Source organism: Coturnix japonica, chromosome 7, assembly GCF_001577835.2.
Source record: "Coturnix japonica isolate 7356 chromosome 7, Coturnix japonica 2.1, whole genome shotgun sequence".
NCBI classification, from domain to species: domain Eukaryota; kingdom Metazoa; phylum Chordata; class Aves; order Galliformes; family Phasianidae; genus Coturnix; species Coturnix japonica.
Window position 1 is genome coordinate 25,590,257 of NC_029522.1, and position 27,959 is coordinate 25,618,215.

A 27,959-nucleotide genomic window follows, 5' to 3' on the forward strand; every position below is an offset into this window, starting at 1 on the left:
ATGGGTTTTTCTAATTTGGAAGTCTAAGTGCACGTGCTTCATCAAGATTCACAAACACTGTAGCACAAGAAACAAACCAAAATTTAACTGGCAAAGAATGAACCTTACAAGTTTTATACAGCTACTGCTCCTGAGACCCCTCTCTGGAGTGTTTATACCAGTATGCACAAATAAGTAAATGTTAATCCCTTCAATACAACTCTAAAATATTTATATTTTCCAGATGAGGAAGTGGAGATTTACAGATGTAGGCTGTGCATGACATCAGACCAAAAGTAGATAGAATAATGTAAAAAACAACTAAAGCTGAAGCAATTAAGAAGCCAAACACACAGCTAAACAAATCTCCAGTGACTAAGTTTTCCTTCTTTCCACATTTATGAACAAATAAAATCTGTAAGTAGAAAATGCAATCAGGATTTGTCACACTCCCTGGAGGACTTTGAGTCCATAAAGGCAATAAATGCAGAAGCAACTAGCAGATAAAACATGGCAATTTAGCTTGCTTTTTACAACTTCGCACTTCCTGGATGAGCAATACAGGCACGTTTTATAATCCCATTCAGAGACAGTAACTTGAAGTGGAAATCCTTATTCTAGAAGCCAGCAGGATTCATTTGAGGTTCGTTACCCATTATGCTGATATGAGATTGTATCTTTCAGCTTTGGTGACAATCTGGTTGAGTCATGCTAGGAACTGGAAGCTTGACAGCAGCACACAAGTGAACTACAAGACCAGACATGTTGAATTCAACTATAAAAGAATGAAGAAATGAAGTTGCATATGCTCTTCTTGCTTCATTAAAGCATTTAGAGTTCAGAAGATCTATCCAGCACAGAAGAAACAGATCCAGTGATATAGTTTTACATCTCCTCAAAATAAAATAAACAAACTAAACTACTTCAGATACTTGGAAATTATATATATATGTTACATTTACACTCTAAACATCTCACAAGCCTTTTCTGATTTAAAAGTTTTCTTTAAAGAAATTTAACAACTCACATAAAAGAAATGCAAAGATTATCTAGATGATAAATAAAATAATTAAATGCCAAAAATAAATGCCAAAATAAACTATTCTGATAATTAATTCTTAGTATATTTCATAGCATCTTATTTGTCAGATCAGATAATGATCACACTAACAAAATCATGTCACAATGCTCTGTGATCTATCAACCTCCAATATCTTTACTTTCCTGTTTCAGTTGCATCATTATAATTGAAGAACTGCAGTGTCTTGAAAGATCTTTATGTGTACAGTCCCTTAACTCTCAATGCATCAGATGTCTTTTCCTTTTCTAAGAACAATTTTAACCTACAAGACACAATTTCAGTAGGTTAAGCACACTGAATCTACAGAACCTCTAAAGTAAAAACTCATCAGGATGCATATTTATTTTATAACACTATAATCTGTGTATAAGTAAGTACTTATCCACAAATTAGCCTGTGTCAGTTTGATGATACTTGAAACTTGTCACACTTCTGTTAAAATTGAGACATTTTACCCTCCTCAAAACAAGATCAGAGATGAAAAAAAAAAATCTGGTCCTGATGCAAACCTGAAATAAAATCCGACCTTGAATAATTTACAAAGTACTTTTATTTCTATTGAGAATGTAGAACAAATCTAGGTGTAAGAAGATTCTTTTTTCTGAGTTGTACTCTTTAGCTTAATTGCAACTTAGAAATTTTACCTTAGGCTACTGAAGTGTTTACACGTCCATTCCAGTAAACATACCACTGAGTTTACAAAGCTGGCTGTTGTAACAAACAGATCTCTCACTCCAATATCTTATGTGAAAGAGAGAAGAAAAATCTGTCAATAAGATAATTACAGAGATGCATTTTGCTATTTTTACAGTCAGAATACCAATATTCCTTACTTTTCTAGGGTGAAACTGTACTTTTATTGCTGTCAAAATAATTACAATGAAACAGACTAAACGGCATCAAAGTTGGCAAATGTTATTCATTAGAGTCTTTTATTGGAAAAAAATATATAGATACCTCATTGCTTAGTCAGTTTAACAAACCTGTGAAACTAACACACAGAAAGTTACTTGGCATTGTGCTTCATGGAGATTAAAATTATCAGTTTCAAGTAATTTTAAGGGCTTGATTTTTTGAAATGTCTTTTAATGAAAACTTAATTTTACTCCATAAAAATCTATAAGCTTACAGCCATAGATAAGGTGAAAGACTAAATCATGGAAACAATGAAGAAGCAACAACTCAAAAATAATCATCAATTAATTTGTTCTCCTTACATGGATTCTTTTTTAAGACATCTTATATTCATGAAGATTGTAGAAGAAAGTAGAACTGAAAACTATCGTGGCAAGTCTCAAGAAGTCTGTCTCACATTCTGTGCTTGAAGTCAGGTCACCTAACATGCATTCAAGTGTTATCAACCCACTCTGGACAGTGCTGAGAAGGGAATTTGTTCCACGGATGCACAACACTACGATGCATTTGTTCTTTGTTCTGGAGAATAAGAACAAATTGAAGCACAGACAGTACCACATGACTCTGTCCATCTCCTTCCTTGGGCCTTTTATCTCTTCAAGGCTTTTTTTTTTTTTTAAAGGAATTCAGGAGCCTTCACAGTGTTTATGATGCAGTGCTTATGGTGCAGAACTCTAGAGGACACAGGAGCTTCTAAACAACACACAGAGAAGATCTGAAAGTCTTTTATTTTCATTCAGAGTCTTTAATCTTCATCACTTGAAGGACAATGAGCTGAATAATTAAACTTAGGAAACCTGGTGGGCAGTTCTCTCCATTTCTTGTAAATGTTCTTTGTAGTTTTCTTGTCTCCAAAAGCAACCACAAAATTTCTAATATTTAGACAAGGCAGGTTAAGACCTCGATAAACCATCATATTTCCCCAAGCCTGCAAGCATAAGGAAACCATGTTTCAGACACACTATCATTAGACATACAAAGACAGACACAAACAACATAAAAGCATGAAAAGAATTTGTTCCTCACTTGTCCACAATCTTTACATATAATCTCCACGTTTGTCAGGCAATCATCATTCTTGTCTTGCAGTGTCCTGTTTTCGCTTGTATGGTAAAGATGTCTGAAAAGCAGAAAGAAAAAATGAATCAGAGTACACTGGTCACTCAAAGCTGCGCATGACCTTAAATACACAGTGACAGCTATTACTGAAGTCAGACATGGAAACTAGAAGCAGTAAACTGTCTGACTGTTATGCACAGTCAGAACCAAAGAAAACAGAAGGTCCTATTGTGTGCTTTTAAGTAATGGTGAGATATAAATGTACTCCATGCCACATTTAGTAACATTTTATAGAACCACAGAATCATAGAATTACCACGGTTGGAAAAGACCTCTAAGATCACCCAGTCCAGCTGTCCACATATCACCAATATTTCTGACTAAACCACATCCCTCAGTACAACATCTAAATGTTTCTTGAATACCTCCAGGGATGGTGACTCCACCACCTCCCTGGGCAGCCTGTTCCAGCACCTGACCACTCTCTCAGAGAAGTATTTCCTAATATCCAACCTGAATCTCCCCTGGCACATTTTTTTTTTATTTATTTATTTATTTATTTTGTGCCAGGGCAGACTCAATGTACATACACACAATTCACTTTTTTTTCAGCATATGAACTCTAATTTCTCATTAACTCTTCAAAAAGTCTATACAAATTATACCGGTGATGAAAGAACAAATTTGGAAGGCAGTGATTTTGTAGGATAGTATCTGCTACATAATTAGAAAAATGTGATTGATTTGTAATATATAATACCCATTATAAAATTACTAAGATAAACTGAAGTTGAATTAAAACATTTTCTTGGCTTTTTAATTTTCATTATAAGTGAGAAAAGAAAGTCAACTCTTAACAGTCCTGGCACTGTTTAATGTAAGTAAATGTTTAACAAACTAGATGGCATGGAATCTCTTGCAATGGAGATATAAAAGAGTAAGAGCACTAGGAGAAATATAGTAGGTGCGTCACCAGCATGAATATTCTCTACATGTACAGTTGTCAATGCACAGCTCACGATCAACATGTTTATGAGTCATTGATCATGGCTCAGACTTTTATCTGGGGTCTATCAGTGGTATTACTGAGATTAAGATTTGGCAATATTGGAGAAATCTGGCTTCCCCCGCCCAGGTCCAAAAGGATTACAGGCCCTCCACAACCCCGCTGAAAACAAAATCTGTTTCTGTCTGAAAGAGTCAAACTAGCTCATAAACACTTACTGGAAATCCTTTTTCACACTGACATGATGCATATCTTCAATAACTTGTATATCTTCTCCAGAACATATCAGCTTGTTGCAGTTCTTGCATAGGAATGTTATTAGTGAAGGGTTTTTCTTATAAGTCTTATGTTGATTTCTCTTTGCCTTCATTTTTTCTTCCATTATACTTTGCAACTGGAAGTCCTGAATCTAGAAACATACCAGTAAGACAACATTCTAGTGGAAGGATCATAGCAGCTTTTTAAATCTAAACATTTATTTCCATAAATTCCAGACCCTTACAAGTAAAACATATTCTGAAAATTTAATCTAAAATGATACATTCAACAAAAATTGTCTAATAATAAGATAATAATAAGATATGTCTTCAAAAGGAAAAAAAAAGACACTATGAAATAGTAGTTCATTTTCTTTTTCAGTTACTTCACTGAATTCACTGACTTTTAGTCAGTTTTCCCAGTTTATTCCTTTTGCCAACTGAAAAGCAGACTGTTCTAAAGACCCAGAAACAAATACTGTCAAAATTAATCAAGGTCATATGTAACAACCACTATAATTTTATTTTTTCTACCCTTAATAGTAGAAAGTATTCTTTACAAAGGAATTTCTTAGAGAACCAGCAGCCTTCTTCAGTGATTATGTGCAGAGCTACAGTGGATACCTTATTTAAATACTCTTGTGGTGGCATCTCCTGGACGTGCTGAATGGCCTTATACATCATATCTTCACGGAAAATATTGACATCTTCACGTTCAACAGCTCCTGAGCCAGTTGAAGCCACAAGTGCATAAGTGCTCTCATCAGCTCGAGCTCGGCCACGGGCCTACAGTTTGCAAAGTATAAAAAAAACAACAATCCCTGTAATATCATACATTGTTCCTATTTGGAACAACAGACAGGTACAACAGTCTTACTGCAGTCAATACCATATACTGTTTCTCTATTACCATTGAAGATACCTATGAAATAGGTACTTACTAGGTACTAAGAATACTCCTAGTATTCAGGAGATTTGTCATTAGCCCAACATTTTGCAAAGCAAAAACTGTGTTCTGTCGCCAAAAAAATATGCATGCATATAAGTACCTTAAATGTTATTTACAAATTAAATAAGAACATAGACAACTGATGTTATTACATGCAACTATCCCTTTTTGGCATTTGGTAGTACAAATGTCTTTATATTTATACATTTCATTTATTATATGAATTGGAGAGTTGATGTATTGTCCAGTGGTCATTAAAGCAATGAAAGTATCATTAATCATAGGCTGAAAATGTGAAAAAACTTAAAAGTCCATCTTCTGCACATTACACAAAGACAGTTTCAGCCAGGACTCTTGTCACATCCTCTTATCTTTTCTACACCAGGCATAAGACAAAAAAGCACTTTTAAAAATAAGTTAGGTATGCAGTAAACTCCTACCTGCACCATGGCGATCTCGTTGGTCATCAGCCCATAGCGCACCACAATGTTGCACTCTTTGATGTCTAGGCCTTCCTCAGCTACAGTAGTAGCAATAAGTAAATTTATACTTCCAAATCGGAATTTATCAAGGACTTCCTTCTGTTCATTCTGTAAATAATAACAATAAATATATCAATATATTAACTTTCAGTATTAGTTTCTGACATTAGTTTCTTGTAATGAAGAGGATTAAAGAATTTTAGCTCAATCATTTCAGAGTGTAAACATCAGTGACTTCAAAAACTGTTTAAACATCTTTCAAGATCTCAAATGAGGAGTTTATTTTGAATATAAGTTCAGTGCCATTTGTGAGAGGCATTTTATTGCCATCCACAGCAAGAAAAAAGCAGTGATGATGCTCACAAAAGACAAAGCATCCAAAACACAAACTTCCGAATTAGCTGAACATTTCAAATAAGCTTGCGCAGAGGAACACAAACCTCCTATTTGTAATATAGGCAGCTTCAAAATGCTATTGGATTTATGCAATGTGATCTAGTGATTAAAGAACAAATTTTTGCAGAAAACAAGTTTACTTTTGAGTTAACAATTCATGGTTGGTTTTTTGTTTATTTTAATCTGAAGGGAGGTGAAGTGAATGGACTCGAATCTGCAGTAACAGCCATTTTGCTTAGCAGTTTTACACAGAAAAAGTCTAAGCACACTGAGGCACTTGAATTTGAAAATGTTAAATTATCAGAAAGATGAAGTTAACACAATGGTATGAGATGGACCAACTGTTTAATTTTCATTGTCAATTTCGGCAAATTTTCTTTCATTGATTGTCAGAGTGAAGAGCAGATATAAATTTGTATAAATTGATTAAATGATGATATCAGCAAAAGACACTCATCATTAACATTGTAGTTCACTTCATTTTTTAATTCAGTCACTAAACTTTAAATCAAATTACTTAGCTATCATACTTTTTCTACTGATATTTTGTTCACTTCTTTTTCTTCATATGACTCACTACAACTTGTGACCCTACTGACTACATACTAGGAAACTGTTGCCTTTTACTCCTACTGTCACAGAATCCAAGCACCAAAAAAACTTGTTTCTAAAGGAAATAAAATTAAACTATTGTAATTCATCCAATCTACAGCCTCTAACTGTAAGATGCTGGCAGATGAGAAAGCAGAACTCTGGACTCCAAACTGCAGTCCTCTGTACTATTACTAAAACAGTCTGCTTTCTCAAAATATGTGCAAGATTTTAAAACCACAGTGCATATTTCTGTACCTGAGTCATAGGTTTAGTTTCACTATTGTGTCCAGCACCAATAAGATAATGAGCTTTGATTCCCACTTCTTCAAATTTTGGGTTATCCTTAATCCAGTGGTATAGAGCAAAGGCACTTTGTCGAGTCTTCGTGAAAATAATCCCTCTAGATTCTTCAGTCTTTGTGAACTCTTCCATTAAAGTGTTTCGGAGCTTCATTAGCTTCTCATTGTCATATTCTGGTTTTCTAGCCAGCTCTTTCAGTTGTTTCTTTTTTGCTTTAAAAAGAGTAGATATGAATTAAGGAAAAGCAACCAAGTAAAATAGAAGCTCTAGAAAAATTCATGAAGAGCAGCTTTCTATATTATTCTCCTAGTATGACAAATTCATATCCAGTTCAAAGAACTGTGGCAGTTTCATTTTTCCATGTACATCAAAAAAACCCACAAGTATCAATCAAAATAAATTACCATTAACTTTTAATATACACTTTGCCTACACCTCATGTTGAGAATAAGTAAAAGAAAAACTCTCCATATACCAAGACTAGTGTCGAGTTCAATGCGCTGTAGTAAAGAGTTAAATCACAGCTTACTGTATTTGCTAAAGCTTAAAAATAACTTAAAAAGTCTTACTTGGAAAAACAGATTAATATGCACAGTCATCTGTGCTGATAATTCCCACGTACATTTAGACATAATTTGTCCCTGGGAAACTCACAAAAGCAGGAAATCTCACTGGTAACCTGCAATGTTATACGCACCAGGACTGTCACATTCTTTTCTCTACTGAAGCTTTTAAGATATTTCAGTATGTTCAGTGAAAGGCTTGCTGAATGACTCTCTTACACTTGTACTGTTGCCCAGGATCAGGGAGGATTCATCACAATTTCTTTTTTAAATTTAAAAATTTTAATATTCAAAACTTGTGTCATGGTTGGGTGACTATTTAGACACAGCAATAGCACTTTAATACTGAGAAAGGAGAAGGCTTGTATTGACACCTTGTCCAGTGAAATGGTACTCATGCTGCAGGAAAATCCATTTTTTTTTGCACCATCCAGAAGCCAACCTACCTCCTTATCATTGCAAAGGCAGAAAAAGACAAAAAGAGGGTGGAAAGACTACTGCGCAGAGGACCATATAAATCTCATTATAAGGTGAATGATTGAAAAAATGACAACTACTTTTGGTCTCTGCAATTTAGCCTTCTGATTAAGTGTCTCAGTAACAGCTCTACTTGGAACTTCCTCATCATTGATACTCCACTCTCCTTGTATGTAGAGAAAAGTTGGTAGAGGGGGCTGTTAACAACAACAACAAAACAACCACTGAACCTTACTCTTGTTCCATTTGCTAAAATTTTGGTCCTTCAAGAGTATATGATGGAATATACATTCTATCTACCTGTCAGAACATCCTCAGGGACTTTTTTCCTCATTTTCATTGGAAAAAAGGAGAGAATAATATTTACTTGAGCTTAAGGGAAATGCAAATTGATTTCTAATATTTAAAATTACCATGTATTTCTAGCTTACCATGAAACAAATCCATTAAAAATCCATCTGTTTCATCTTGTTTTGATACTAATGGTTCTTCATCATCATCATCACTCCCTGCTGTCTTCTTTCTTTTTAGCTCCTTATAAAAGTTATTAAGGTGATTGTATGCATCAATCATTCGAATGGTATCATTAATTTGCAGTGCATCGTTATATTTCTTCAAGTGTTCTGCACAGACACGTTCCTTGCGTCTTTCTTCTTTTGCAGCTAAAAAGTTAATAAAACATTAGAAAAACATTTTAAAATTCCAAAAACAGATAAACTCAAAGCCAAGGTGCTTTTCTCAGGGCACTTACCTTTTCTTTCTTCCCTAATCACCCACTGCTCATATGGCTGAGATCCGAACTCAGATTTTGGATAGAGCTGGCAATATTTGTGAATATCTTGCATGATCTCAATGATTCTTTCTCTAAATGGATCCTACAAAGAAATGGATTACTAAAGTAAGTACATTCTAACAAGAGGAAACATTGGACCTAGCTGTTCTGGTTGATACCAAAATTAAAAAAATAAAAATTAAATTAACACTTAAAATATTAAATTCAAGGCCAAGTAAAGTTGCTAAGTGCATTTACAATCATCAAAAACAATAGTTCCAATCATCATAAAAGTTTCATTGTGAACATTACATTTTAGTATGCATGATGTCAAGGTCTTTTGATCTTCTAAACTATAGAATCAAATATGTAAAACTTCAGTTTCTGTTTCACTTTAGTAATACTTTTCCATTCAGATGAAGGAAACACATTAAAAAAAACAAACATATATTCAAACAGCACTATGAACCACAGTAGATCTACAGCAAAACAGTATTAGCAAGAATGACAGAGTCATAGAATCAACCAGAATCACACGATCACTCAGTGCAACCATCCACCCATCACCAATAGTTCTCAATAAAATAGAAGATTTTGATACTATCCTTTGAAAGGGAAATGTAATTTCAACACACATTTCTTCAATAAAACATACCCTTCTTTTGTCATCTGCAATCACAGTCTTCTTAAATGGCTCCTTCACCTGACTCTTTAGCTGGGAGGCATGCTCTTTAACAGTCATGATTCTGCGCGCATCAAGATTAGCACAGATCTGTAAGAAAATAACGTGTATTCACATGCAACATACCTTCTAAATTAAACATTATATATATAATATATATGTATATATAATATATATATCTTTTTTTTTTTTTTTTCCCCAGAATTTTCTGCATTTTCTTCTTATGCAAAAGGCAAATTCTCTGAAGAGAATTTGAGAATGCAAAGCAAGCTGCTTTTTAGGCCAGAAGTGATTCTTTCACATAAGAAAATGTTTGCAGATGAGGGCTCAAAGCAAGTAATTTGAAAAGGAAAATATACCATCATAACTTCAGAAGAAAATATGTTACACTACAAAACAAATAAATAAAAAGAATAATGAAATGGAATAAAAGAAATGTCATGTTGTTATTCTAACAATCTTAATGTATACGTAGAAAAGAATTTGAAATGATCATTCTTGGAACTCAGAGAAAATTTCTACACTAATTGCACAAGTGAAATGGACTTCTCAGTATTTGTTCTCTCCTGAGAAGTCATACCTATATCTAAGGAAAAGCTCTTCTTTTTTATCCCCCCATGAGGAGTTGTCTGAAAGGCAAATGTTACAGTGTTTGGAGCAGTAAGTATCTATTTGAACATGCAAATTCAAATTACATTTCTTTACACAGAAAAGCCAACATCTTATCATTAAGATATCACAGATAATCTTTTTTCTCCTTTCTTCTGGCCTGAAAGTTTTTGTCTCAATATACCTCATAATTACATGTATTTCAATAGAACATAACAGTTTCTTGCAGGTCTCATCTATTTGGTTTCACATTTCGTTCTTGTGCAGTTTACCTCTCAGCAATCTTCACTGAAGTACTGTGCTAAATTCTACTTTTGTATCACTAATTTAAATCCATTGAGTTTCAAGTAAAATAGATTCTTTCAGATTCTTTGCTGTTTTAGGCACAGAATCTAACCAGTTATCTCTAGTCACACGTTTCTGCAACTACACAATACTCCCCTCTCAAACAGAAACTCTTAACTGCTGAAAATAAACAAATTTGTTTGCTACCTTCATCTCACATGTACCATGTTTTAGCTTGTTTTTAGCAGCCAACTTTGTTTCTCACTTTCCTGGATCCACATACAAGCAGAGCTTAGTTACTCTGGAAATACAGATGTAAAATACTGTGACCTCCCTAGGACATAAAATATGCAGTAAATTTTAATCCAGCAATAGATTTTTTTTTTTTAAATTAATTTAAAAAAAATCCGTTTTGTGTTTTTCTTGCCTTGAATCTGAAGATTTATTTATTTATTTATTTTCCAAGGGTGCCAATCTTTTTACTTCTCAATTTATGCAAGTGGCCTTTATTTGTATAGTGATTTCCATTAACTTGTAGTGGGACGACTTGCTGAATGTTTCTAAGCTGAAATCCCACGTACACATACGTGAAAAAATAGCAGATGACACACTTGGAGCCCAATACTATAAAGTTTGACTTTAGCAAAACAACAGCTCTTTGGTAATTTGAAAACAAAAGGGCAGTTTACTTTCAGAATATGTTCTTCAGCTTTCTTGTTGGTTCTCGCACCTCCGACTCCAGGTGAGGCTGTAAGTCCCAGAATCTGAGGCTGTGGAATCAGGGGTTTATTTTCTTTTGCGTGCTTTTTGTTCTTCATCTTTTGTTTTAAGTAACGTCGCATGATGTTGTTGTAAACAGCCTCCTTTTGAGTGTGATGGCACTCATCAATAATGATGAGTGAAAAATCTGGGGAAAAAAAAAAAACAAAACAAAAAATAATTTTCTTTCATATGTAGAATTCTTTGAATAAATCTTGTTATATTGAAAAGATTGTTTATTTGTTTGAGTACTAATTCCATTGGAATATTTGAAATATTTGAGTAAGGAGTGGATGGAAGCTGTATATATTTAATGAACTTTGGAATCTTTTCTGCTCTCTTGATGTGACTAGTAGTTTCATATTTTACGTGATATAGAAAGCTTTTATATTTTTGCAAAACCAATCTAATGGCGTAAGAATTTCAAACAGATATTACCATAACAAATAATCATAATCAGTGATAAGAAGATTCTTTAGTTCTATTCTGTCCTATCTTTCATAGGCATAACCATAAATACAAGTGACAAAATGTATCACTTGTCTGTGCAAAGGGAGCAGAAGCTGGAAACGAAGAGAACAAGAACACTCTGAATGGACTCTTCTGCTGAGAAAATAAATCAAATAACTTTGTCTTAGAAGAACATGAAGAAAGGTGGAAAGTGAGCAAGGGAAATGTTACTTAGATGAGTACATTTACATGAGTACAAGAAAGCACTGTCTAGGAAGCCAATATGGATGAGAAGAGCATGGTGTCAAATCCAAATTTCTATTTATTACTAACATTTATTTGTTCTGCAGGACTTCAGAAGCAATAGAGTCCGTTTGTCAGCTATTTTGTCAACAAGGAATTACTTCTGCTGATTTTGACCATTACATCTGCAATATACATTCCTTTGATTATCACAGAAACACAGAACATCAAGGATTGGAAGGAACCTCAAAAAGATCATTTATTCCAATCCCCAGCTGGAGCAGCAACACCTAGATTAGGTCACCCAGGAATGCATCCTGGCAGATGCTGAAGGCGTCCAGTGAAGTAGACCCCACAACCTCTCTGGGCAGGCTGTTCCGGTGCTCTTTTACCCCCATTGTGGAGGATTTTTTTCCTCATATTTATGTGGAACCTCCTATGTTCCAGCTTGCACCCTATTACTCAGGAAAGACCTGACACGCCATACTAAGGAACCAGTACACAGAATTTAGGAAGTCCACAGTGAACAATGAATTCAGACTTCAGTAAAGAGTGTAAACATTGGATAAAAGGAAATGAAGACCGTCCCTCTCATTTCTCCTGTGCTGTATGTAAGGCAGACCTCACTGCAAAGAGATGAACATAACTATGAACAGAAACTAGGAGTAAAATACTTAAGTAATAAACATGGTTTATGCAGGTTTTGAGTTAACAAAATCATAGCCATAAAAATGGAACTAGATCTGTTCTGACTTCCTTGGTTTGGTCCAGCTGAACTTACAGGTGTAATAACATGGGAACATAGGGGTACTGTTTGTGGGGTCACCTTAGTTCTGAAAGAAATATAACTCCCTATGAAGGAGACTTTGCAAAGTGTGAAACCTACTAAAAAAAAAAAAAAAAAGCCACACATGATGATACAGGCTGCTTTGAACCCAACTCAATTCTATCAGGCAAGCAGTTACTGCAGAAATGTTCTGGCACCTCTATACAGCATTCCCAAATGACTCAGATTTGTGAAGGTATACTCAGGAATAGTGTAAGAGAACTAAATAAAAGAAAGTCTGCAAGACTCTACCTAAGTTAATAAAAAGACATTCTGAAGAAGGGGAGGCAATTCTGGGATACCTAAGGGACTCTGCAAAAGCAGGCGCAGATAAAGCAATACTCTAAACAGCACTAGGCACTGAGACACCAGCTGAAACCTCATGATTCTCTTCTGTATAACAATAATTCTGTCGTACCAATTCTCTTTGGAGCAGATCTTTTCCAACCTGAGCAATTCTGTGGTGTTCAAAATAAGACTCATAGTTCTCCCCTTAGCTACGCCCTTCTCCATGTAGAAAAAAGTCACCACGTGAAGACAGAGGGAGATCTTAACTTTTCACAGAGAAGGGTCACTGCAGCCCAGATCCTGAAGTAATGTTTTGTTCAATCATTAGCAGATAACAACAAATCCTTCCTGATCTCTCAGTCATACCTTCCTCTTCAATCCTTTGGGCAAATAATTTCACCCTACTCACCTTATATCTTTTGTTTTCTACTTCCTTCAACAGTTGTAGAAGTCATTATAGCTGCCTGAATGTAGTTAGAATTAATCCTACCTTTGCATGTTAGCAAAATGGTAAGATTTTAAAGAACACAACTTTTATAACAGATCGGCTTCCTTCTCACGTGCCATTGTAATTCTCAAACTACTTACTACATATGTGTTTCTAGTAATTTCTTCTAAATCCATTTATGGCCCCAATGTGATATAATTCAATATTCAAAGCTCAGAAACAGCAATCAGTAGAGCTTATTTGCATGATGTTCTACTTGAGCTATACAAAATGGGACGTACAAGTAACTGCAAAAGTCTAATTTGGCTTGAGAAACCTGCATGCTCATTATCTAAGGTCTGGTTTTGACTCTCAGAGTACAGTTTGCATTTGTACAGTCAACTGAAAAAAACATTAATTACTGAATCTGGCACGCTTTTAATCTGCAGTTTTCCAGAACAGTCATAATTTCAGCCCTTCTGTAAAAACGTCAGAACAAAAACACTTGCCTGACAAGTGGACACCTTCATCTTCCTCGCTTGCATTTAGCAGTGAATTCTCCAGGATCTGTGCTGTACAGATGATGACATCATTTCTTTTGACAACTTCAGGAAATGAGATTTTCAGCTCACAGTCACCACTCAAACCAATAACTTGATACCAGCGTTTCAGGAATGGATTAAACTCCTTTCGTAAATGCTGTTCCACTAATGGTACCTGAGAAAAACAGTTTCCAAAGAATTGAAATCAGAATATGAATAACTAAAAATACATACTTATTTGAAACAGATGTTAGGTAAGATCTGTGTGAAATATCCTTTTTTTCTTAAAAAATAAATAATAAATAATAAATAAATAAATAAACACCCCCTTACTCACTACAGAGTAGGATGTTTAAAAAAAACATATGAGGAAAAGTAAGCACTAAAAATCCACAAACCAAGCTCTGCAACTGCTCCTATGAAAACTTTCTGACCCAAGAGCTTTATTTTAGCTGTGTCTTAGAAAGAGCAAACTATGCATCCTCCAGTTCTTCATCTGAGCTTATAACATACTGTCAATTCTAGTCTCATGGGAGGATATAGATATATTTTAGTCTTTCAAAGAACTTCTTAAATGTATATACTTCAATATTATAATATGAGAAGCTTACTTCAGATTATACACTCTGCATTTAGCTGTAAACATTACAGAAATTATCAGAAACTCTGACAAGATATTACTTAACTAGTGCAACTCCTCAGATGGCCTTAATTACTAAATCCAAACATAGAAATGAGAAAAATACGTTTTTAAATGTTATTTTAATTAACCCTAACAATGTATAATACTTTTTATCATTAACGTAGTTATTAGGACACAGGTAAATTCCAACTTGCACAGCAGTAAATTAAAGTAATTCATGTTTGCAGACATGTAATGGAGATGACAACCTGGGGCTGTATGACTTCAAAAAAAAACTACGTCCGCAGAAGTTGGGACATGTATAAAGGTTCACTTTAGAAGTTTCTTACTAATAGTGCATGAGGTTCGAAAATTACTAATCTATTTTTAAAGAGAACAACATACCTTATTAACAAGTACTATAACTTTTCCTTGCTCTGATGCTCTTTTCTTCTTATCCAAGTGATCTTTGGTAATGTAAACAGCCACTCTGGTTTTGCCACTGCCAGTAGGGAGACATATTATAATATTCTCTCCATTCAGAGCTGGTTTTGCAACTTCCATCTGGTAATCTCTCAGGGTGAGATCTGGCTCAGGTGAAGCTCTGCCCTCTGCTTCATCTTCACCTAAGAGTACAAAGGAATTTAAATATTAAACAGGAGGCATTCATCAGAACAAACAGCTGACAAATGTAAAAAATGTTAATTTACTGTGAGATGCGTCTTATGAATAAAGAGAAACATGGCATATTAGCGTAAGAAATGCTGTTCTGTGGACCTGTGCAACTCCAGATCAGTACTGCTTACATCCACCCATCTATCATGGTAGGTGGAATGCCACTGTACATCTCCACTCACGTTTGTTAATATACTTTCTATCATACATAAATTCAAATTATACAATTAAGTACACTGAAAAAAAAAAGAAAAAACTGCAGTATTTGCAATATAGGCAACCTTATGGTTTTATTTAATTGGTTGCAAGTCAAGTAGCTTTTCAAATGTTTCACAGAGGAAGGAAAAAAAAGAAAGAAAGAAGAAGATACAGGGAATACTTAAAAATTGATGAAGAGAGTCATAAAGTATAAAGATCAAATAGATAAGAAAATTCAATTGCCCATACAAGACAGAGCTAACTGCAGAACACGACCACCTATTCATGGTAGATTGCCCTGCCTCCAGACTCACACAAAGTACACGCTCATACAAAATGCAGTCTGAGCTGATCAATAAAAGGCCACACACGTTTACCACCCAAAGGCAAAACCTTCCATCAAAACACAGAATGTAGTGGCAGAGAGTCCAGATTCATCATTCACAGATAAAACAAACAGCATCCAAAGGTTGAAAGGGCTGCCACATAATTTCAGGCAGTGAGACAACTGTGTCAGGTCTCTGAGCTTGTATATTTTTAGGAAGTCAGAAAACATATATATGAATATAAGAAGCATTTATTTTAATGTAGTCCTGGGCATATTTTCCTTCTACAGATATGTTTAAATTAGCCTGAACACGCACCATCCTTAGTGAAGAAAAAGCCCTGCGGCTTTCCCTCCTGATGATACTAAATGAAGAATCATGAGGCTTTTATTACCACTGATACATCAGACACAAAAGAAGTGTTTTTCTAGTACCTCTTATTCCATTCAATAAAATTAAACTAACAAGAAGTAATGAAGCATGATAAGACATTGATAAAATATTGCTGATGGAAACACCTGAATACCATTCCTAAGTGTTTTTTGCTTGTTTTGCGTTTTAGCATGAGTGCACTACTACCCGGAACACAGGGAAATTTACACCAGAGAGTACTGGCTGTCACTTATCTGACTTCTACTACTCTCTTTTGAGGAAGAACGTTGTTTGCTTTCTGGTTGACTAAATCCAATAGTTCAATCAGATTGAAACTAGCACTTTATCACCCATCTGTTTAGTTAAATTTCAGTATCTGCAACATCCTCAACTAACTGTTTATGTCAAAAAAATATTTATCTGCCTCCTACTTTCCTCAGCCCCTGTTAAGATAAAAGTTAATACAAAAATCTTTTCAGAGGATATGACTCCATTAAAGAATTTTAATCATGCACAGTATAACTTTAGGGAAGCTGTCTGACTTCATACAAGGCTCATATAAACTGCTGCTCTAGCCTAGAAGAAACATAATTATTCTTCTATTATCCCAACCCCAACATTTTTCTTGACTGTATAAAATGATACTTGCACTGCAGCTAAAACCACATGATTATTTGCTTTAAAATCCAAGTCCCATCAGTGGGACATTAAGATGCTATGTAAACATCTCCATTAATACAAAGCCTTTGCCACAAAGTGGCAAAATTTCAAACGATAAAATCCATAAATATCACAAATTCCATCTTTATCTCCTTAGTTATTTTTCACATACTTGTTCTAATTGAGATTACCAGGCTACAATAAAGAGCATATATGTGTTGTTTTTTTGTTGTTTTTTTTTTGTTGTTGTTTTTTTTTTAATATTTTTAAGAACCCAAGAGTGAGCAGAACAAACAAAAAACAGTAAATGCAAAAAAAAAGTCTGTTCTGCATTCTTCACAAAACTGCAGGGATTTATATTTTTCTACTGGACTACTGGATGTAGCCAATGCCAAATTCACTCCACAGATCTTTCAGAAGTCTTAAAGGATCACGTCATACATATACGTGTGGACACACACAGTGGTCTTTTTAAGCTTGATCAACTGATATTGTATGTTTGACCACAAAACAGAGGTTTCCATGTCCTGCCATTTCATGTGACACAGTGTGGAAGAAGTCCGACATGAGCGATGAATCACGTCAGCTGACACAAAAAATGAAAATTATATTCCTTAGAGCTAACAACATATGGACTAAAACCCTATCCCTAGGGTAGCAATTTAGATTTGACATATCTTGAATTTTCAGTAAAATACATTATTTTTAATATTAAAACAGTTTGAAACTATTTTAAAGCATTCCCAATTAACACTTTGCAGGCATGCAATATATAACAATTAAGTTGACCTTATTGGTCTTGTACTAGATTTTTTAGTCAGTTTGCTTGTCAGGCACACAGAATTTTCTTAATCTTTGTACAAGACACCGACTCAGAGCAAACTTTGTAAATTCTAGACCCCAAAAGACAACTGATTCTTGAATTGTGTGCAGGCAAAAAACTGACTGTTCACAGTGATGGTCAGCTGTAAGCGCATTCTGCCTGAGATGCATTGATTAGGCTGCTTTTACTAATAGTCCCTGAACAACAGAAAAGAAACATACCTGAATCACTGTTTGTGCTTCTCCATCCCAGGTTTTCATGTGAGTTACTGACACTTGCATCTCCCACAGCGACAACTGATTCTAAGTGAAAAACAGAAACAAATGTGGTATGGTATATTTGCTATACAAATATAAACAGCCAATGTGTTATTTGCTCTCTCCCCTACTTGTCAAAATAGGCTAGACAAATGTCTGGAAGGGACGGCTGAGGTCTAATTTCCTTTCTTACTGAAAAAAAGATGAAGTGAAAGAGAAAAATCAAATGCACAGCAGAAGAAAGGCTCACGATTAAGTGTATTCTGCACTTACTTTTTCCTTGCATGACAGTACATGACCACCTGCACGATCACCTATAGTCCTATGTTCCTTTTCAGAAGAGGGTGAAGAGTGACAAAAAGAAAGAATAATGTGTTGGACAGTAGGACATGCAGTGCTGCTGGTAAACTGAAGACAAACACTCTCTTACTCTATTTATGCTGTATGTTGTATCTGTAGTAAAGGAAAACCAAACCAGGACGGCAATTTTATTTTTTTTTTAAATTTTGTTTTTTTAGAATCATATAACATAAAAAGTACAAATCATAGCTGCCAACTAAAGAAAAGCAAAGGGATTATTGTTATATCCTCCAAAAACAGAGACAGAAATCCTCTGAAACTTCACAGAAAACTTGGACACTGCCAGAGAAATGCAGCTAGTTCTCTGTTGATATTCTAATGTTAAGCTCTCCCTCTGCTGGACAATCGATATATTGCACAGATTTTTTTTTTTTAAGCCACAAAGGCAATTCATACAGATCTTTGAAAACTCAATCATTTTAACGTCTGAAGAGACACACAGCTCTACTAGAAAAATCTTCTGCAGACAGACATCCTGCACTGTTTGTCAGCTTATCTGCAGCACTCTGAACCTGAGCTCATAATACATTTAGCCATAGTTGGCATTCTGGGCTGCAAGCGCACACATTGCTGGCTCACGTTTCATCAACCAACACTCCCAAATACTTCTCCTCACTGCTTCTCTCAAGCCATTCTCCACCCAGACTGTATCTGTGCTTGAGATCACCCTGACCCAGATGCAGGATGTTGCAACTGGCCTTGTTGAATTTCATAATGTTGGCATGGGCCACCTCTGAAGCCCATCCAGATCCCTCTGGATAGCATCCCTTCCCTCTACTGAGTCAACTGCATTGCTCTTCTTGGTGTTGTCTGCAAACTTGCTGAGGGTGCACTCAATCCCACTGTCCATGTTGCCTACAAAGATGTTAAATAACATCAGTTCCAACACTGATCCCTTAGAAACACCACTTGTCACTGGTCTCCACTTGAACATCAAGCCATTGACCGCAACTCTCTGAGCATGACCATCCAGCCAATTCCTTATCCAGTGAGTGGTCCATCCATCAAATCCATTTTTCTCCAATTTGGCAACTAGGATGTCATGAGAGACAGAGTCAAGAACTCTGTGCAAGTCCAGGTAGATGAGGTCAGATGCTCTTCTTTTATCCACTGATGCTTTAACTCCATCATAAGAGGCCACCAAATTTGTCAGGCATTATTTGTCCTTATTGAAGCTGTGTTGATTACCACCAATCACCTTGTCTTTATTTTTCCGTGTGGTGCAGTAGGGCCTTCAGTTGGATCTACCCCGCGATCTTACCAAGCACAGAGGTGAGACTGACTGGCCTGTAGTTCCCTGGATCTTCTTTTTTTCCTTTCTTGAAAATGGGGGTTATTTTTCCCCTTTTCCAATAAATGGGAACTTCACCAGACTGCCACGACCTTTCAAATATGATGGATGATGGCTTGGCAACTTCATCTGACAGTTCTCTCAGAACCCATGGATGGATCTCGTTGGGTCCCATGGACTTGTGCACCTTCAGGTTCTTTAGATGGTCTCAAACCTGATCTTCACTTACAGCAGGCAGATCTACCTTCTCCATGTTCTTACCATTGCTTTCTGCAACTTGGGTGGTGTGGCTAGAGCCCTTGCCAGTGAAGACTGTGTCAAAGAACCTCAACTGAGCACCACAGCTTTCTCCGTATCTCTTGTCACCAGGTCTCCAGTTTCCCTCCAGAGGGGGTCCACATACTCCCTGACCTTTTATCATTGATATACAAATTTATTTATTTATTTACATACAAATAGATAGGTACACAAAATCGCAGTGATTCACCATCATCCATTAAGGTATTAAAGACCTTAAGTGCCTACGTAAAAAAGCTAGTTTCCCATAAATCACTGCAATTGAAGGAAAGGCGTGTAAAAATATATTCACAGCAGGAGCATGAATTCAATAAATATTCCCTATTATTATGTAACAGTATGCATTTAATGTCATCTTAAAAGATGACATTAAAAAACAGTGTGTACTGTCCTGAAAATAGAAGAAAAACATCGTCAATCATAATGCATGTTCCAAGACTGACAAGCTATTGAGGAGCATTAACAGGAATTCCAGTGTTGAAAATGACACTGTTGTCTCAGCTTTCCAGGAATCCATGCAGTTAGGAAAGAGAAGTCAGAACTAAAATTATATTTATCTGATCCATGTGGTCTCCCCTCTAACAAGACCTACTGAGAGATGTACGTGCAACAGAGAATATGTATTCAAGATTATTCAGTGCACAGTTACAATCCGCAGGATGCATTACAAAATCATCTCTCAACATGAAGTATTGGTGGTAAAGAGAAAAGTAGAATACTCATCTTCCAAAGAAAAGGTAAGAGAACATTATGCAGTAGCATAGAGTTCTCCTTTTTCAGTTTTCACAATTCTCTTGAATTATTTAAAAGGAAGTAATCCACTTCAAAACCATGAAAATAAAGGGATGATATTCTAACTGCTGCACTCAACATTTTCACTGTTATCCTTTACAGTGCTGCTTATGCAAAGACAGGACAGGACAGTTGAACAGACCTGTTCAACTTCACAAATTGCTAGCAAAGATTTATTTAATTTCACTACAATTCATTGAAGAAACCATAGTTTTCAGCCTAGAAATAGCTTGTGATTACAGGTAAGTGTCCTAGCTAGCTGACAAGAGTCATGCATGGCATCCTGGGTAACTGGATCTAAAGGTAGGTGGAAACCCAGCCCTCAGCAGGGGTGTTGGAACTATACGATCTTTAAGGTCCCTGTAAACCCAAGCTGTTCAATAATTTTATGAAAATCTATCTTCAGCAAAGCTGCAACGAAAATCCTAGGCCTTGACCTGAAAGCACCTAACTGAGTAAGATAAAGATTTGATATTCTGTTGGATCCATTCTAAATGATTAATAAACATTTGACACCTCTACTTTATAATGCCAATGTATGTTCTAATACAGTAAAAACAAGCTGATATTTCTGCTGCAGTTAATAATCCACTACTTGTTATAAATCATAGTGATATGCTGTTAAGAGCACACTAAACAAAAAATAAACTACTACTGTTACTCACTGAAAGACTGCAGCTTTCAGAGCCAAATTTTTCTTGATGTTTTCATGTTTGATGAAAAAAAAAGAAGAGAAGAAAAAAGAGCAGCCTTAGCTGTCTTACTCCTTTGGCTGAGTAAGCCCACTGAAATCATTTCAGGCAGGATTTATCTCAGTTTTAACTATTGTTTGAGCTGCATCTGAACTTGTAACAGATATGAATGGTTCCTTAATCACGCAACATATGTTTGAATCATCAGCTCCCAGTTATATCTGGGAATTGTTGCTGGTTGTTGCTACTGCTTATAATCAACTCCCTAGGCACATTTTTATAAGCGAATCCATATGAACAACAGGGCACGACAATTTCTTGGCACGCCCTCCTAGGCCAGTCTGTACTGTGCTAGCAAATTGATTTCTGAACTAGCTTAGTGTAGTTACAGTAGGTAAAGATTTTTTCATATGTTTCAGATTAATTAGTTAGAGTACAACCACATTGTTGTTCTAGAGCAGCTCCACTGAACTTAAGTGAGCAAATTTAAAGATCAGTCCTCCAAAATTAGTACTGATGATAATTGATAGTAAGAAATGGAAATTATCACTTCCAAGGAATCAAGATTTGATTTTTTCATTAATTCCCTTTGACAGTAGCATATGTTCCTGGGTTGTTTTTTTAGCAAGATGAGAGCAAATGAACTGGGAACATTCTTTAAGTTTCTTCCAGTAAAATTTAACTACTCCCAGAACAAAATGCCAATTGGTGGACATACCTGGAACTACTGAGTTCTTTCCAACAGATGCTTCCAATACACTGTTCTCTCTGACAAAACTGTTGTCCAGATTTTCTTGCCCTTTCAGATCCTCCATTTCAGCATTTCCTGGTTGGCTTGCAGCTTCTGTTTCTTGCCTTGTATTGTTCTTCAACTCACTGTCTTTATTCTCTATTCCTAGAAAGTAAAAATGAAATTCCATGGCTCTATAAAAAAAAAGTATATCTTTTAATGCAGAGCAGAGATAATGCACAATGGCATGATGTATGGTCTTGGTAAGGATATCAGTTTGGAATTTTTATGTTTTATTAATGTTTATTATGTATATTATGTTGTTGGTCATAAATCTCTTGTATTTGTGGTCACTATGAGGACTGGAAAATTGAACTGTGGACTAGCCGTTTTCAATTCCATCAGTTCTATAAGCTCATTAATGGATGTAACTTGGAGCAGGACTTCAGAACTTCCCCATAAAACCTGAGAGGTTTCCCAAAATGTCTTCCCATCTTCCATTTCTGTGTCTTATTCCAAATACAGAAAACATTTTTCTTTGTCTTCTCTGTTGTTTTACTATTATTGAAGATATTTAAGAGTAGGCATACCCCAAAGGCAAAAAAAGCATTTGTTCAATATACTGTAAATGCTTTTCATAAAAACTGCAGAAGTTCTGTTTTCCAGATTTAAACTCAATTACTTTGTAATCAGAAACTAAAGGAATTAGACTGATTTATTTATTTACTTTTTTTTTTAATTTTTAAATAAAGTTCTCAATTTCTGTGTGCAAGTATCTGCTAATAGTAACCTATAGCTACTACTAATAGTAACCCTTATTGACTGTAACCAATCATTGGTGTTCAAACAGAAAGCTAAGCTGTATGAACACAGTTCTCCTTCCAAAACAGCAAAAGAGTCTATCTTTAATATTTAACTTCTTTGACCTTGTATCTGTAGATGCTTCAACAATCAAACACTTTACAAATCTACAAACGTACAGGACTGTTTACATAGAACATTACTTATTGACTGGTAAGGACAACACAATTTATAAGTTATGTATTAATGTGTACAATCTCTTTTAAAAATTGCATTGCCCAAGATTACTGAGAAATTCTGTAATAAATGTGTTCGTTCAGTATTTCATCAAGTAACTGAATTAAACTTAACTATTATACTATAAAATCTGCACTACGCTGAAAAGTCAGAAACATAAAGTTTGAAAATATAAGTACAAGGATAATTTTTGTAATTATTGCATTTGACTTTCAACCAGAAGCATCTTCTGAATTTGGTTGACTTTGTTCTGCTCACCAGAATTTTCAAGCACCTTTGAACTGCATGGCTGAATACAGCAGCTGCCTATCTGTGTCTAGCAGAGGCTGATTCCTGTCCTCTATTAGGAGAAACATCTTAAAACATAGTCCCACACATGGCAATTATAACCACAGAAGTTCTGGTGAGCTCCTGAAGCAAGAAGGCTTGCTGTTAAGAACTTTAATCTCAAAGATCTTAAGCATATGCTGAATGAAGTTTAAAAAGGAAAATTTGGAAAACTGCTTATTTTTTCCCCCATATTTTAGAATCTAGGAGATAATTTTTCAACATCGTAATTACTGTACAGGGATATAAAGAAGTAACCAAAAACTTTGTGAACAATGTTACAAAAAAAAGATTAATTAATATGTTGAAAGAGAAATCAAGAAAAGGGTTATTGTGAGTATTTATGATTATTATAACAATACACATTCAGAACCAATAGGCTACAAAAGGTAAGGATTCGGTTTAATTTTTGTCATATTGTTATAATCATAATATTCTTTAAAAGGATTTTTTAGTGTTTAAGAAACTCTCGAGTTAGCCATTCAAAAATTTAATTTGGAAATCCCCCAAAACACAATGAGAGACTTGCACTGTTTCCTAACTAATAATTAAAATAATAATTAAAAAAAAAAATCATCATCATTTAAAAAAAAAATAATGTTAAAAGTATTTGTGTAATGCATTGATTACCTCCTGTACTTCCACTTAAATCATCTGCAAGGCTTTCATGTTGGGTTTCTCGCAGAGCAACCAAGAACTGAGAGAACCAGTCCTTCTTCTGCACTATTCTGCTCAACAGCTCCCTTGCACCGTCTCTGTTCCCACGACTATCAGTAACAGCCTCAATCTGGTGAAAATAAAGAAACAAACAGACTCTAAGACAGAATTTTATATAATTTTACATTTACAGAATTTTATATAAGTATACGGGTTGATCTGAAAGTTCTGCTTCTACTTATTTCCACAAAAACTATCATAGATACAAAGAGCAGAATAACACTACCTGATACAGCAAATTCTTGGCTACAAAGCACCATGTTCCAGCATAGTCATTTCCATTAGCTTTGCAATTTCGCCAGTGCTGAACAAAAACCTGCATGTTGTGCTCACCAAAATCTGTGCCAGTGGAGGTGACAGCTGTTCATGGCCAGATGAAAAATGACTTGACTTTCATGTCACCATCACCACTGTGGAAATGCACCACCTCGCTGAGCTCATATCCACTGTTTGCTCTCCATAAACTTTCAGCAAGCATCGATAAATGCCAATGGTTGCCATTTATTTTCTGCACGGACGAATTTAATGCAACACCTTTGCTTCGCCCATGGTTCCACATCAGGTGCCATTCAGTCAGATTGCTCCTCCACACCCATCTTTCACGCAGCAACGTGTAATGGAATACTGGTGGGGAGGTTCGCCCTCTGCTGCCATATTACCAACATATACCTCTGACATCGAGGGCAGCAATAATAAAATAGGAGGCATCAATTTTGGAGCAGACCTAGTAAAACATGTGATCTTAAATATATATTTAATATATATTATACTAATATATAAATACTAATTTTTTTTATTTTGATATGATAATTGGCATCCACTCTGGTTTAAGGATGAGCCATCTTGGATTAAGGAGAAGAGATGCAATACAGCTTACCAGAACTCAGACCTCACCTCTAACCTGACTTCATTAATAAAAAGGAAAGTGTCCCTTCTCAAATACTGTACCATAAAGACAGAACATAATAAGACAATATAATAAAATAATAAGAGTCGCCTGTTAAAAGTGACTACTACTCTACAATAAACCATAGAAAAGCATTCAAAGGTTGTGACACACAAATTATCACAAGGGAAAGAAAAGCACTGCTCCAAAAGCAGAGCTGCCTGGGACAGGTGTTCAGACTTCCAGAAGAATGTCCATAAAGTTCAACAGTCATCCATCCAGATATGCAAGAAAATGGGCAGGCATAACAGCTGACTTAAATTTGGCTGAACAGTGTAAAAACCTGCTAAATTAGACTGAAGGGGGTGGGAACTGGGAGCAGAGAAAAGCAAACAGAAAGCAGCAGCACTGCTGGGGGATGTCGTTAAGAAATCCTCTGCCCCATGTGTTGAAACCTGTCAGGGTTGTGAAAGGTAACGAAGGAGACTTAAGTAGAAACAAAAACAGCATAAAGATGATCAGGGAACACTTGCATTCATTAAGGAATGGATCCAGAAGTCTCCTAAAAGTCTTCTGTCTCTGCCTGCCCTGTTAGCATGCTTGGCTCCCCATCCCTTGTGGTACAGCTGGCCCTTGCTGCTTCCTGATGGTCATCAACCAGATGAAATTAAACACATGACTCTCATTTAACTGAGATGGAGCACTAAACTACTTTAAAAGTTTACACAAAGCTCATAGTGCAAATACCACACAGATCCACAATTAGTTTACCAAGTTTTGCCTTATTGCTATAGCAAATACTACGTATTTTCATTTCAGACACTGGTGGAATCCATTGGTTTTGGTTCAAAGGAGGTTTCACAGTAGTTCAGGAAAGCCATTCCCAGCCAAATGGAGCCAAGATTGGCATATGCTTTCATCAAAGTTAATGCTCGTTCTTTGTTGCCAAACTGGTATTGCTGCCCAGCTTCACAGTCTACTATTGGGTATGATATTCCTTAGTGAACCTAGGGCAGAAAATAAAGGTGAGGGCAATTCAAGTGCCTTGCAGGACACAGCTGGGGGTCAGAATGCCCTTGTTCCAAGCCAAAGGCCTGTGTCAAAAGACAACAGTAAAGCTGGCCAGATTCCTCTTTTCTAACCCATGGCATTGTCATAGCCTTTGTCAGCTGACATCCTGACCGCTGGCAAACAGCCTTCGTTGGCTTACATGGAGCTTTTTCGCCAAGGTGGGTTATGCCCGTTTATTTCTGCACTTGCAAGCCCATTTCTTGCTGCAGCTTCCTCTCCACCCAGCAGCCCCTGGGAGTGGCCGAGCTGCGTGGGGCTGGCAGTATGGCTCACCTACCCTAACCAGGTCCTCCTCCTGGAAGATGCCCAGCTCCAAGCACTTCACGGCCACCTCTCTGGTCTGCATGTTATCCACAAGCGTGCCGTGCAGCAGCTGCACCAGGTGTACGCAGAGGTCGTGGTCGTCCTCCTCCCGGGGCGAGGGCAGCTGGCTGGGGTTCACGTAGCAAGCAGCCAGGTCACAGCCACCTTTCTTCAACGCCATCACGAACTCATTGAACCACCCGGAGCCGTGGGGTCCGCGTTCCACGGCGCGCAGCAGCTCCTCGGCCCCATCCACCTCGCCGCGATTCTGCGCCGCAGTCCGCACCCTGTCCTTCTCCTCCGGGCTCAGAGAGTGCATCCAGTCCAGCACCGGCAACACCCGGATACAGCGCTTCAGTCGCGGCCTGAAGCAGGAGATCATGTAGAGGAAACGCTCGTCTCGACACTCCTCCGACATCGCTGCGCTGACGGCACCCGGGCCGGCTCTGCTGCTACCGGGAGCGGGGGATACGGCGGCGGCCGAAGGAGCCGGAGTCGCCGGCTCGGCGTCAGCAATTCTCTGGCTGCCGCAGTTCCCGGGCATTTAACATGAACCCCGATGTGGCTTTCGGTTTCGTTTGCTGCTCGCTACGTAACGGCAGACATTCCCAACCCCCGTAGGGCAGGGCAGGGTACGGGGAAGTGTTGATTCCAAACAATTGTATAGTTACAACGGGGACGCTGAGTTTGAAAACAAAACTGACGCGTATCGTTCGCTTTCCAGAGCGTGCATTCCTAGAGCTGCTCACAGCTCATCCACGATCTCTATACGAGAGGGAGCACCGGGGTGGGGGGGTTGAGAAGGGGGAGGAGGAAGAGGAGGAGGAGGCGGTGGAAGGGAAAGATCAGCGTCCGGCTGCAGGACACGTCCTTTTCAGAGCGCAGCCAGTTGTACCTTCGTGTGCCTTTATGTCACGCTTCACTTTACAAACCCCACGTACTGATCTGTCTTGTCTGTCAGTCCTTCGGGTGCAGCCTAAAACGCTGGGGTCAGAACCGGATGGGTTTCCACAGTGAGCACAGCACAGCAGAACACGTCGGGCTGCCCACACAGGCAGCTGTACCAGCCCTAACGTACTGCCCATGAACTGGTACCTGACTTGAACTTAGCTCTGCTACTGGCTCTAACAGGTCAAAACTGTAGGCTTTGGATATTTGTGCAAATGAAATCTTTCTTCACAATTTATTTTTCTTCTCCATAACTAATGGTAGTATTCCAGACTCTGGTGATCTTTGCTATATAGATGTGATTCAAATTTAAAAATAAAGGAATAAATCTGAAGGCCTGAGGTCACTGGTTTCATCCTGCAGAGATCCCAAAGTGCACCTTGGAGGTGGCTGCTGTCCTCGTGTAAAACAGAATTAATTCACGTCAATCTTGGGTTTCACCCAGCAGCACTGCAGGATGAGTTCAGTTCAGAGATGCTGCAGAAATTCGGTTTTCTCTCTTGCTTGTATTTACTGTACAGTCATTTTCAGTCACTTTTCATTTCCTACTTCAGTTGTTTTACTTTCGTTTCCCTGCTGCTGATCTCTGGTTTCACTCACTGCTGTTTTGTATTACTGCACTTCGGAGTTTCA

At 36.9% G+C, this 27,959-nt stretch overlaps 1 protein-coding gene across 2 annotated transcripts; it reads right to left on the bottom strand.

Annotated features, from left to right (window-relative positions):
- Nucleotides 1-1,592: 1,592 nt before the first annotated feature.
- Nucleotides 1,593-27,167, bottom strand: IFIH1 (interferon induced with helicase C domain 1). 2 transcript variants are annotated; one of them, XM_032445657.1, is made up of 15 exons: nucleotides 26,353-27,167; nucleotides 24,032-24,188; nucleotides 22,025-22,201; nucleotides 17,839-17,919; nucleotides 14,969-15,189; nucleotides 13,909-14,116; nucleotides 11,096-11,313; nucleotides 9,486-9,602; nucleotides 8,810-8,933; nucleotides 8,490-8,720; nucleotides 6,974-7,230; nucleotides 4,922-5,836; nucleotides 4,259-4,449; nucleotides 3,002-3,095; nucleotides 1,593-2,903 (listed from the first exon to the last, which is right to left on the bottom strand). In XM_032445657.1, exons 1-12 carry the CDS (start codon nucleotides 26,920-26,922, stop codon nucleotides 5,588-5,590), a joined length of 2,610 nt encoding a protein of 869 aa, XP_032301548.1. In that variant the 5' UTR covers nucleotides 26,923-27,167; the 3' UTR covers nucleotides 1,593-2,903; nucleotides 3,002-3,095; nucleotides 4,259-4,449; nucleotides 4,922-5,587. The 2 variants fall into 2 exon arrangements, with proteins under 2 accessions (XP_032301548.1, XP_032301549.1); XM_032445658.1 differs by lacking the exon at nucleotides 26,353-27,167 and adding an exon at nucleotides 24,345-24,441.
- Between the last annotated feature and the right edge of the window lie 792 nt (nucleotides 27,168-27,959).

What these genes read in the sequence shown, in the direction of transcription:
- IFIH1 (XM_032445657.1), bottom strand. Translation starts at nt 26,922, where the DNA reads ATGCCCGGGAACTGCGGCAGCCAGAGAATTGCTGACGCCGAGCCGGCG. An exon ending in TGAAGGTGTCCACTTGTCAG is followed by an intron (nt 11,314 to 13,908) that starts GCAAGTGTTTTT and finishes TTTTTTCCCCAG; the next exon opens with ATTTTTCACTCATCATTATT. An exon ending in TTTAATGGATTTGTTTCATG is followed by an intron (nt 7,231 to 8,489) that starts GTAAGCTAGAAA and finishes CTCTTTTTAAAG; the next exon opens with CAAAAAAGAAACAACTGAAA.